This window comes from Rhinoraja longicauda, chromosome 23 (assembly GCF_053455715.1).
Source record: "Rhinoraja longicauda isolate Sanriku21f chromosome 23, sRhiLon1.1, whole genome shotgun sequence".
Lineage (NCBI taxonomy): Eukaryota > Metazoa > Chordata > Chondrichthyes > Rajiformes > Arhynchobatidae > Rhinoraja > Rhinoraja longicauda.
The window spans coordinates 36292369-36305237 of NC_135975.1; the positions used below are offsets into that span (position 1 = coordinate 36292369).

General features: G+C 45.1%; 1 protein-coding gene across 1 annotated transcript in view; it reads left to right on the forward strand.

Moving 5' to 3' along the window:
* cfap54 (cilia and flagella associated 54) overlaps positions 1-12869 on the forward strand; it is a 300159-nt gene that overhangs the window by 271965 nt on the left and 15325 nt on the right. Inside the window, exons 64-66 of the mRNA XM_078420057.1 lie at positions 2073-2144; positions 4503-4711; positions 9468-9638. Of these exons, the coding sequence (XP_078276183.1) occupies positions 2073-2144; positions 4503-4711; positions 9468-9638 (452 nt within the window). The remainder of the gene's footprint in view (positions 1-2072; positions 2145-4502; positions 4712-9467; positions 9639-12869) is intronic.

A 12869-nucleotide genomic window follows, 5' to 3' on the forward strand; every position in this document is an offset into this window, starting at 1 on the left:
GAGGAAGGATGTGCTGGCTCTGAAGAGGGTCCAGAGGAGGTTTACAAGAATGATCCAAGGAATGAGTAGGTTAACATATGATGAGCGTTTAACAGCACTGGGCCTGTACTCGCTGGAGTTTTAAAGGTTGAGGGGGGATCTCATTGAAACTTACAGAATAATGAAAGGCATAGTGAGAGTGGATGTGGAAAGCATGTTTCCACCAGTGGGAGAGTCTAGGACCAGAGGTCATAGCCTCAGAATTAAAAGGTGCTCTTTTAGAAAGGAGGTGAGGAGGAACTTCTTTAGTCAGAGGGTAGTTAATCTGTGGAACTCATTGCCACAGAGGGATGTGGAGACCATCAGTGGATATTTTTAAGGCAGAAATAGACAAATTCTTGATTTGAACAGGTGTCAAGGGTTATGGGGAGAAGGCAGGAAAATGGGATTAGGAGGCAGAGATCAGCCATGATTGAATCATGGAGTAGTCTCGATGGGCCAAATGGCCTAATTCTACTCCTATATCTTGTGAACTTGCTAATTGGCTTGGTATAAATTATAAATTGTCCCTGGTGTATAGGATAGTGGTAGTGTGCGGGGATCACTGGTCGGTGCGGACTCGGTGGGCTGAAGGGCCTGTTTCTGCGCTGTATCTCTAAACTAAACAACAAATACCACCATTTGATTTATTCACAAAATGCTGCAGTAACTCAGCAGGTCAGGCAGCATCTCGGGAGAGAAGGAATGGGTGATGTTTCGGGTCGAGACCCTTCTTCAGACTGATACTACTTATACTACTTCTTATACTGCTTGTTGCTCCACAACAAATACCACCATACTGGTATTAATTGGCTTTGGTAAACTGTGCCCCTGCACCACTGTGCCCCTGCACCACTGTGCCCCTGCACCACTGTGCCCCTGCACCACTGTGCCCCTGCACCACTGTGCCACTGCACCACTGTGCCCCTGCACCACTGTGCTCATGTACCCTCATCAGCATTCCAATTTTATTACATCTGTTTTACCCACTCTAATTTGTCACCTAGCCACCCCCCCAAGATCATTCATGTCTCCCAAGACCATGCACTGGAGAGCCTTCACCATCATCTGTCCAACTCCAGTATCAAACACACAATCCCCTCCGACAATAGACACAAAAAGCTGGAGTAACTCAGCGGGACAGGCAGCATCTCTGAAGAGAAGGAACAGGTGACGTTTCGGGTCCAGACCCTTCTTCAGACTGAGAGTCAGGGGAAAAGGAAATGAGAGATGTAGATGGTGATGTAGAGAGATATAGAACAAATGAATGAAAGAAATGCAAAAAAGTAAAGCTAATAAAGGAAAGAGGCCATTGTTGGCTGTGGGCTAGGTGAAAATGAGTTACAGACAGTGAAACTCACCAGGACGACAGTGAAACCAGTATGACAACTAGGGTGGGTGGGGGAGGGATGGAGAGAGGGGATGCAAGGGTTACATGCAGTTAGAGAAATCACGATTCATATCACTGGGTTGTAAGCTTTTTTGCATATCTTTCATTCACTTGGTTCTATATCACCGTCTATATCTCTCGTTCCCCTTTCCCCCGACTCTCAGTCTGAAGAAGGGTCTCGACCTGAAACGTCACCTATTGATGCTGTCTGGCCCGCTGAGTTACTCCGACGTTTTGTGTCTAAGGTTTAAACCAGCATTTGCAGTTCCTTCCGACACACACAATCACCTCCACTCAGTTCACCAGGCACCTTCAGAACAACTGATTGAAACTCCCCCCACACCTCACCCCCACCCCCACCCCCACTATCCTGCTGCCCCACAATGTCAATCGTCCACTCAACACCCCCACCGTCAGCACAATTTTTCCTGATCATTATCCAACTCCACCCGATTTCCCTGGTCCTGTACTTGTGCTCCTCCCAAACATCTGCTCACCTCCGTCCCATCAAAGTCCCAAGGATCCTCTGCACAAACCCATTGGCGATTACCTGCACTTACCCAGCCAAACCTCGACCGGTCATCCATTTCACAGTCAATAGTTTCCGTTATTAACAATAGAGTTAACAATTTGATAACTAATTTAGCATATTTACATCTTTTAGTTCAAGGTGAAAAAGACGATGTCAGACTTCCTCATTGCAAGTCTCACTACATTGAAAAGTACAAGTATGAAGGTAAAAGGAGATGCTTCAATTGTGAATCCACTGACAGATACCATGACCTGTTCTCCAAAGTTTTCACTTTTATAGAGCTGAAAGTAATCAACTGCAGTTCCTTCCTTTAAAGTCTATCCAGGTGACCAGAGATAGGCACAAAGTGTTCAGCAGGTCGGTCACTCATCAGGTCAGACGGCATCTCTGCGGAAAAAGGAAAGGTGACGTTTAGGGTCGGGACCCCTCCTCAGACTGAAAGTGGGGTGGGGGTGTGGAGGGGAGAGGCTAGGACAAATCAGGGCTGGCAACAGAGGATCTCAGGCAGGGTGGATCCCATGTAGGCCAATTATTGCCTAGGGAAGGTGTGACATCAGGAGAGGTACATTGTGCGAGCTGTGGAACTGGTTAAACAACAGGTGGAGGAGGGGAGGTAAGAGGTGAGGGAGATGAGAAGGAAAGTTGCTTAAAACCAGAGAATTCAATGTTCGTATGGCTGGGTAAACTACCCAACTGAAATATGAGGTGCTGTTCCTCCAATTTGCATGTGGCCTCACTCTGGCAATGGAGGAGGCCCAGGACAGAAAGGTCAGAATGTGTGGGAAGTGGAGTTAAAATGGTTAGCAACCGGGAGATCCTGTAGACCTCGACGGACTGACTAAGCGATGCGATCGCCAAACCTATGCTTGGTCTCGCCGATGTACAGGGGCCCACATTGGGAACAATGCAGTAGATGAGGCTGGAGGAGGTGGTAGTTAACCTCTGCCTCACCTGAAAGGACTATCGGGGTCCCTTGATGGAGTCGAGGGAGGCGGTATAGGGACAGGTGTTACATCTCCTGCGGTTGCATGGGAAAGTACCTGGGGAGGGGAGGGTTTGGATTAGAAGGGATGAGTGAACCAAGGAGTTGTGGAAGGAGTAGTCTCTGCAGAAGGCAGAAAGGGGTGGAGATGGGAAGATGTAATTATTGGTGGGATCACCTGGAGGTGACGCAAATGCGGAAGGAGACAAAAAGCTGTGAGATAAGGAGAGAAGAGGTATAAATGCTGAGGCAAGAGAAGGGGATGTGGGTAAATGGGGAGAGGGGAAGGGGGAAGCGGGGTAGTGGGAGAAATGGCTGCACATCCAGGTGGACGACAGGGAAGAGATGGGAAAGAAAATAGAGTTGTTGGTTAGTTACTTAATAGTGGAGAATTCAATGTTCATACCGTCACGTAAGCTTGGGAGCAGATCCAGATGCCTCTTGCAAAGACACCATCCCCAAATCAGAATTTCTCCATCTTGGCACTTCTGCTCCCAAGATGAGGCTTTCCACAAGAGGTCCTATTTCTGTGCTGTCCAACACTATTACACTCTGGCACAATGACAATGTCATCAGTAGGGGGCCATTAAGAGGCAAGGATCAGCGAGATGAAGCACTGGGCATTACAGACATTGGACAGGGCAAGACTGGAGGTTTTGGAAAAAATGATGAGAGTTTTCAAATGAAGTCATTGCTTAACAGGGATACAATGTTGGTCATCAAATACAAGATGATTCTTGAAAGACACCTGCTTTTAGTACATGAGCTGTGGGACTTTGGATGATGTTAAGTTTTCAGGGGGATAAGTGAGAAAGCCCATTCAGTGGTACGTTGGAATAGAAAGTTTGAAGATACCGATGCCAAGGGGATGATTACAGGAGTTGATGAGCAAACGTGGGGCAAAATTGAGCAATTTATGAAGGTTTCCGATTGCCCATTTGACTGATGGTCTACAACCATGTAGGGGCGGCACAGTGGCATAGCGGTGGAGTGGCTGCCTTCCAGCGCCAGAGACCCGGTTTTGATCCTGACTACGAGTGCTGTCTGTACGGAGTTTGTATGCTTTCCACGTGACCTGTGTGGGTTTTCTCCGGGTTCTCTGGTTTCCTCCCACATTTCAAAGACATACAGGATTGTAGGTTAATTGGCTTCGGTAAAATTGTAAATTGTCCCTAGTGTGTGCAGGATAGTGGTAGTGTGCGGGGATTGCTGTTAGAACCTGTTTCCGCGCCGCATCTCTAACTAAACTAAACTAAGCTGTAGGAGAAAGGAAGTTTCTTTACATTTGCTTTCAGGACTATGCTGGCAAAGTGAATCTTTGGTAGAATCTGTTGGCTATGATGTGGCCCAGCCAAATGTGAGAACCAGTGGGGTACTTTGTTCGAGACAGTGTGTTGTAGGCCTGTGGAATGAAAGATATGGATCTGTGCCAGGTGGAACAAACAGGGTGAGAGGGACCAATACTTTTAATGGGTTTAAGAGCATAGTTTTGGAACCAAGTGAGTTAACGAATGCATAAGATATCTTAAATGTGCATTTTTTAAATGCACCCTAAAATATGTTTCTTTCATTTGATATAGATATCTGGAAGTATGCAATGAATAGTGCCAGAGAAGGAATTCATACATCGGTTTTTAACATGGGTATTTTGCAACGTCTGGAACAAATGCATCAATTTTTCACCACTCACCTACCGGCTTACAATACTTCCTGCTGCGTTGAGCCAGTTCCTCTCATCCTGTATGAACTCTTTGACAAGAGTTTTAGAACGCCAGACTTACAACCCAAGGTGGTGTTAATACTTATAATATTTTGTGCTCAATCTTCCATTGTGAAGTTTGTTTTCTCAACAGTGAATGGATAATGTTTAGGGGATGTATATTTTTCATTTTGCATTTGCTGAGAGCTTTTATCGTCGTAGGGACCTTGGAAAATTAATCAAAATCTCTTAAAATCATGAGAGGAATAGATCGGGAAGGTGCACAGTGTCTCTTGCCCAGAGTAGGGGCACCAAGGACCAGGACACATAGATTTAAGGTGAAGGGGAAAAGATTTAATAGGAATCTGAGGGGTAACTTTTTCAAAACAAAGAGTGGTAGGTGTATGGAACAAACTGCCAGAGGAGGTAGTTGAGGCAGGGACTATCCCAACGTTTAAAAAACAGTTAGACTGGTATATGGATAGGACAGGTTTGGAGGGATATGGACCAAACATGGGCAGGTGGCACTAGTGTAGATGGGACATGTTGGCCGGTGTGGGCGAGTTGGGTCGTAGGGCTTGTTTTCACGCTGCATCATTCTATGACTCTGAAATGGAAAATTGTATTTTTAAAATTGGGTTACAAATGAAGAATATCAATTCCATGTAAATTCGTAGCAGATTGGACAACCGCCGTGACAGTTCTAATGTAAAGTTACTGGCATGAAATCCTAAATATTTTATGCAGATGCTACCCAGAACATTGAGGATTTTGAGCATGTCTGTTTCCTTTTTACATTTCTATCATGTACAGCATTTTGCTTTTGGACTATCGGTTTTGGTACTGAAATTATCTGAAATAATCGACATTGGAAACACTCAGCAGGTTAGGCAATGTTTGTGGAAAGAGTTAATATTTCAGGCCAATCACGTTTTATCAGAAATTGTAAAATTTATCTGGTGGTGCAGCAGTATTGCTGCCTTAAGTCCCAGTTAGGCGTTTTCTTTGGTGACTTCCGGCGACTGTCATAGTCGTAGCAGGTCGCTGAAAAACCGGTGACTGGACCCCCCTCACGACAATGTCCACGAAAAGCTACAACCTTCCACCTCGTCGACGTCAAGCTACGGCAAGCTACCGAAAACCGACGACCCAATCATTGCAAGTAGAACGTCCACCCACGACCGCACCTACAACAACCTACCAGCACAGAGGCGACAACCTACAACAACCAAAGCCAATCTACGTCCACCCGCGACAAGCTACGACAAGCTATGACCCTGAAGACTGAAGACAATTCACGTTTCACCCACTTTCCCTATAAAAGGGGGTGTACGGTCGGGTTTCCAATCATTCTGCATCATGACAATTTGAATGTGATGCCATGAGAAACTACTCTGAAATACAATAACTTCATACATCAATGTTCTGTCAAAATGTCAAGAATTTCCTTTATTGATATACAAACAATATTTTTTAAAAGGTCGTGTAAGAAAAAAACTGCAGATGCTGGTACAAATTGAAGGTATTTATTTGACAAAATGCTGGAGGTCGATAAGAACGTACAACAGTTCATACAAAAATATTGTAATAAATTTCAATAAACGTCAAACTTCAAACTTTAAACAGAATACAAGTGCAAAAACAAACAAAACCTAACATCAGTTATGGACACATTACACTGATGGGTGATCAGATCAAGTCCACACTTGGAATTTGCCGAAGTCAGCACTGGCGACAACCTACTTCACCAGGCGACAACCTGGCGACAACCTACGACAGCGCCCATGTCAGGAGACGTCAAGCTACACTCATTGGCGTCAAATCCAACAGTCGCCGAAAAATTTCAAGCCTTCACAAAATCCAGCGACGACCAGAAAAACGCTACGACTCTTTGGAGACGACTCACGACCATACCCACGACACCCCGGCGACCGTGCGGCGACAGCCTAGTCGCCTGTGGTCGCCTAGAAAATCGCCAAACTCAGGGAATCACAGAGGGCAGTGGAGGCCAAATCACTGGATGGATTTAAGAGAGAGTTAGATAGAGCTCTAGGGACTAGTGGAACCAAGGGACATGGGGAGAAGGCAGGCACGGGTTACTAAATTGTAGATGATCACAGTGAATGGCGGTGCTGGCTCGAAGGGCCGAATGGCCTCCTCCAGCACCTATTTTCTAAGTTTTTATGTTTTTATGAACTCCAAAGATGTACAGGTTTGTAGGTTAATTGGCTTTGGTAAAATTGTAAATTGTCCCTAGTGTGTGTAGATTAGTGTTAGTGTGCGGGGATCACTGGTCGGCGTGGACACATTGGGCCAAAGGGCCTGTTCCCACACTATATCTACAAACTAAACGAAACTAGAATGGTTTGTAAAATCACAAGGAGCATCGATAAGATGGATGGTCGCATCTTTTTCCCAGTGTATAGAAGTCTAAAACTAAAGTTGCGCCCGCAGTTGGAAATTAAAAAAGCCAGAGAAGGTAGAGGGTTGGCAGGAGAAGTTCCTGAGGAGAGGAATGTTTGAAACAGAAGAAAGATCATCACTGGGAGGTGAGAACTCCTTGCCAGACAAATAGGCCCAGAGATGGAGGCGATAAAGAAGAGCTCAACATCGTGACAGGCTTGGACCCATGAGATGTGGGCATAGGGGTGCAGAGGTAAGGCATCAGCTGAGAACTGACCATTCAGCAATGGAAGGTGGGAGGTTGAGGCATGGTGAAAACATCACAGGGGTTGGTGCTGAGTTCTGGGGAGGACAGAGGGAGGAGGGGGGCTCGGGGTCGGTACTGTGGAAGGCGGAGGTGGATATACAGGGTGGTGTAGGAGTAAGGTGTAGGAGAAGTTGCTTGGTTACAGAGTCATAAAGTCATCCAGCGGCCCAACTTGCCCACAGTGACTAACAGGCCCCATCTACAGTAGTCCCATCTGCCAGCGTTTGGCCCATTTCCCCACAGCTGTCCTATCCATGTACCTGTTTCTTAAACGTCCAATAGTCCTTGCCTGAACTACCTCCTCTGGCAGCTTGTTCCATATTCCCACCACCCTTTGTGTCAAAAGGTTACCCCTCAGATTCCTATTAAATCTTTAGGTACAGGTTTGTTGTTTAATTGTCTTGCTATATATGTAAAAATTGTCCCTAGTGTAATGTTAATGTGCGGGGACCGCTCGTTGGTGCAGACCCGGTGGGCCGAAGGGCCTGTTTCACCACTGTATCTCTAGACTCTAAACTAAACTCTAAAAGTCAATGTTGCTTGCCTGTAGTTGGCCAGGGACACAGTGAACAGCATCAGTGAGTGGGCCCAGCCTTGGAGAGGCTCGAGAGGCTGTGAGGGTCATCGGTGGCGTTGGTGGCCCTGACATCTGGGCAGCCAGGGAGATGGAAAGAAGGGTTCTGACATGAAAGGTCGCCTATCCATATCCTCCACAGATGCTGCCTGCTCCACTGTTAATCCAGCATTCTGTTTCTGTCTTTTGTGTAAACCAGCATCTGCATTTCGTTCCTGCACAAGTTAATTTTTCATATCTCTAGTTTCCTCCCTCCGACTCTCAGTCGGAATAAGGGTCTTGACCCGAAATGCCATCTGTTTCTTTTCTCCAGAGGTGCTGCCTGTCCCGCTAACTTTGGAGTAAACCAGCATCTGCAGTTCCTTTCTACACGTTATTCCAGCAATGGTGTTTACTTTGTAAATCAGTATCTGCAGTCCTTGTCTCTATGGTATCATGGTGAGGTCACTACTCTTCAGTGATCCTTAATCACCAGGTACCTTCTTAATCCTTCTTCATTACTCTTGACCAAATCAAAAACAGCCATGGGTAGGTTCTACTTTAAAAGGCAATCGCAGATGCGCAACACAAATTATTCTTCTGCTAGAGCTTTGCAAGTTTGTTTCATCCTATTAACATGTAGATAAAATCTCCATGATAATTGCAGTTCCCGACAAACATGCCCTCAAGATCACAAGATCATTTTGGGGACTAACAAAATAGTCCTCATAAGTCAAGTTGAGAATTTCTTCAGAGTTCCTGCTATTTTGCTGCAGCAATTTAACAAGCAGTCCAGCAAAAAAAATAATTATGCTGCAAAAAATGGAAATGTATGCAACACGAAGTGGAAAATGAAGTCAAATGCTCATCATTTTGGAACCGCAAGAGCGTTGAGGAAATTCCTGCCGATATTCACCATTTCATACAGCATGGAAACAGGTCATTCAGCCGAACTTGCCCATACTGACCAACATGTCCCAGCTACACTAGTCCCACTTCACTGTGCTTGGCCCATATCCCACTAAACCTGTCCTATCCATGTACCTGTCTAACTATTTCTTAAACGTTGCGAGAGTTCCTGCCTCAACTGCCTCCTGTAGCAGCTCATTCCATATACTCACCACCCTCTGGGTGAAAAAGTTATCCCTCAGATTTTTAGAAAATCTTTCCCCCTTCACCTTAAACTTATGCCCTCTGGTCCTCGAATCCCCTACTCTGGGCAAGGGACTCTGTATATCTACCCGATCTATTCCTCTCATGATTTTGTACGCCTCTACAAGATCATATACACCTACATAAGATCATTTCATTAATTTACTTTATTAACATTCGATCATCAGCCACCAAGGATTCACTTCTTCGATATTTTATTCTTAATCAACCAATAGCCCAAGAACCTTTCATTCCCAAAACTACACTGCAGCTTTTTCCAAGACTGCATTAACTGTTCTAAACAATTAATGCTATGTTTGATATTGATGTTTTGCTTTATTCCTGTTGCCAATATCTGCAGAGGAATTGTACTTTATTATTCATTTATGGAGGATGGCAATGTTAGCATTTAGTAATGTTGTGTATTTCAGATTTACACAAGTGTCTTTGGTGAATATACGCTGTCAACATCAGAGAGCAGCTACACCGGTCAAATCAAACCACAGATCAGTATGGCAGTGCATTCTAAAGACAGACAGCTGCAGGTCCAATGGTACATGCCACCTTTGGGAGTGTCCTCTTCCATGTGTGATACCCAGAAGGTATTAACTCGATGCAAAGCTGCATAAGTGGCCAGCTAGATGTAGCAATTAATGTTTATGACTCTAAATTCCCTGTGAATAGTGAATTTTGGGTACCGTTAGTCTGGAGAGCTACTGGGGTGAATTTTATGGCTCAAATCCTTTGTATACCCAATGGAGAATTTGGTGTTACTTGAAATGCAACTGGGGTAATATGCAGGGGCAATAGAAACTCGAGTGTTGCATAGAGAATGCTTAGTTCTGGCAACATTTGAGATGAGCAACAGATAAACGTTATAGAGTCATACACCACCAAAACAGAAACTTTAGCCCTCCATGCCTAAGGTATTTCAAATGGACGGTACGGTGGTGCAGCGGTAGAGTTACTGCTTTACAGCGCATACAACGCCAGAGATCCGGGTTCAATCCAAACTACGGGTGCTGTCTGTACAGAGTTTGTACATTCTCCCTATGAACCACCTGGGTTATATCCAAGATCTTCGGTTTCCTCTCACACTCCAAAGACGTACAGGTTTGTAGATTAATTGGCTTGGTATAAATTGTAAATTGTCCCTAGTGTGTGTATGGGTAGTGTTAATATGCGGGATCGCTGGTAGGTGCAGACAGCCTGGTGAAGGGCCTGTTTCCATCCTGTATCTCTAAACTAAACTAAACTATTCCTCACAAGGCCAGACAAGATGTCCTCTATCTTATGGATCCTTTACGTGTGTCTTCTATGTGTCCCCAGCTCTACTTTCGCTCCCCCTCCCTCCAGACAGAATAAGGATAGAGTTACAGTCCTTACCTTTCAACCACCTGCCTCTGCATCATTCTCTGCCACTTTCGCCATTTTCAACATGATCCTACCACCAGTCACATCGTTCCATCCCCACCCCTTTCCGCTTTTCATAGAGCCGACTTCCTCCGCAACTCCTTGCTTCATTGATTCCTTCCCAACCAAACCACCCCTCCTCAGTTACTTACCCCTGAAACCGCAGGAGATGTCACAACCGTGCCTACACCACTTCCCTCACTACCATCCTGGGACCCCAGCAGCCCTTCCAGATGAGACAAAGTTTCACATGCACCTCCTCTAACCTCATCTCCTGATCCTGATGTGGCCTCCTTTACTTTGGTGAAACCAAGGTAGACTCGGCAAACGTTTTGCTGAACATTTGCACTTGATCTACCTAGGTAGATCTGCGTGATCTTCCGGTTGCTAACCATTTTCACTCCCCCTCCCATTCCTACAGTGACCTTTCTGACGTGGGCCTCCTCCATTGCCAGCGTGAGGTCACACGCATACTGGGTGAACAGCACCTCATATGCCACTTGTGTAGCTCACAACCCAGCGGTATCAACATTGAATTCTACAATTTTACTTAACAGACCAACCCCCACTGCTCTCCCCTAGTTTACCCTCCTCTCTTCCCTGTGCCCCTCATGGAACTGTACCCATTTCTCTCATGGGTTATGTGGGTGACCTGATAGAAGTATGGAAAATTATTAAAGGCAAAGATAGGGTCATAACCATTTTTCACACAGTGAAAATGTCTGAAAGTAGAGAATATAGCATTAAGGTCAGAGCTGGAAAAATTGAGGAAGATGTGCCAGGTAATATTTTTATATAGAGAGTGGTGAGTATCGGGAATGCATTGCCAGGGGTACTGTTGGTATCATACAATAGTGGTGTTTAAAAGGCTTTTAGAAAGGCACACGGATATGTAGGGAATGGAGGGACATGGAGATCAAGTGCAGGCAGAGGAAACTAACTTGGCATCATGTTCGGAACAGACATTGCGGGCCAAGAACCTGTTCCTGTACTGTACGGTTCTGTGTAGGTGGAAGGGTTCCCTAACTTGCCGTTAGCAGCAAGGTAGCAGCTTTACGATGCCCTGTTGGAATAACCAGGGTGAATACCTGCAGTGGGTTTATAGATGGCCCACACTGCAGCCATTCTGCACTAGTTAAAATGCTTTAAAGAGGTGTCTAATGTAACACCATTTGACTCTGTGTGAAAGGGTTATAGAAGGCTGATTTTTAAAAGAGAGTTTGGTAGTCAATAGAACGGGCAGAACTGGAAGTAACTTAAGGGAATGTAGCTGTGCAAGTGGTGGGATTGACAGTGGGAACGCCTTGTTCAGAGGTAGTGACCATAACTTTATGTTTGAAGCTTGTTTTGGAGACGGTGTAAAGGATAGACCGGAAATAAAGTTCCTCAACTGGGGAAAGTTCAATTTGAATATCCTCAGGCAGGACCTGGCTAAAGTAGACTGGGAACAGCTACTTGCAAGGTAGGCCTACATCTGACAAGTGCGAATTCCAGTCTGAAAGAGGGTCCCGACCCAAAATGTCACCTGCCCATGATCTCCAGAGATGCTGCCTGACCCGCTGTGTTACTTCAGCACTTTGATTCCTTTTTTTATAAACCAGCATCTGCAGTTCCTTATTTCTACAGGCGAGAATTCAGGATCGCTTTGCTTCAATCATGGAGAAGAGCAAGTCCAAGCAATGCAAAATGTCAAGGGATCTTGACATTTACATAAAGAACAAAAAGTAGCTTATATCTGGTAAATGTAACTAATGATAGATGTCAAACAGGAATATAGAAAATGTAAGGAAATCTTCAGAAGAAATTAGGACAGACGGAAGATTGATGGGCAAGTTTAAATGAATCTCCAATGATATTAAAGGCACTAAGAACAAGAGGTAAGCAGGGAAAGAGGAGGACTCATTCAAGGTCAGCATGGCAATCTGGACATGGAACCAGAAGACATGGCTTAGAACCAAAACTTCTCATCTCCATTCAACATGGCAAAGGACATTGTAGTTGAAGAATTCAGGGAGAGGGTGATGGAATTCCTAAATAAACTACAATTGGAAAGGAGGAGGTATTAGACGTATAAGCAGGCTGAAAGGTGACTAAATCGCAGATATCTCTTGCAAGGGAGGGCTCTGCTAAGCCCAGACGAAAACATTCAAAGATAGACACAAAATGCTGGAGTAACAGCGGGTCAGGCACCATGTCTGGAGAAAAAGTATGGGTGGTGTATTGGGTCAAGACCCTTCTTCAGACTGAGAGTAGGTGAAGAGAACTGGAGGTAGCAAAAGGCCAGAACAAGGCAGGGCCAGTAACAGAAAACCAAGGAAGAGAGCCGCCCATAATGTAGCTCAAAACAACCCATCTCTGATCATTCTAGACATGGCAGATGTCTGGCAGACAGCAAACGTACCTCTACACTGTGTTTAAAA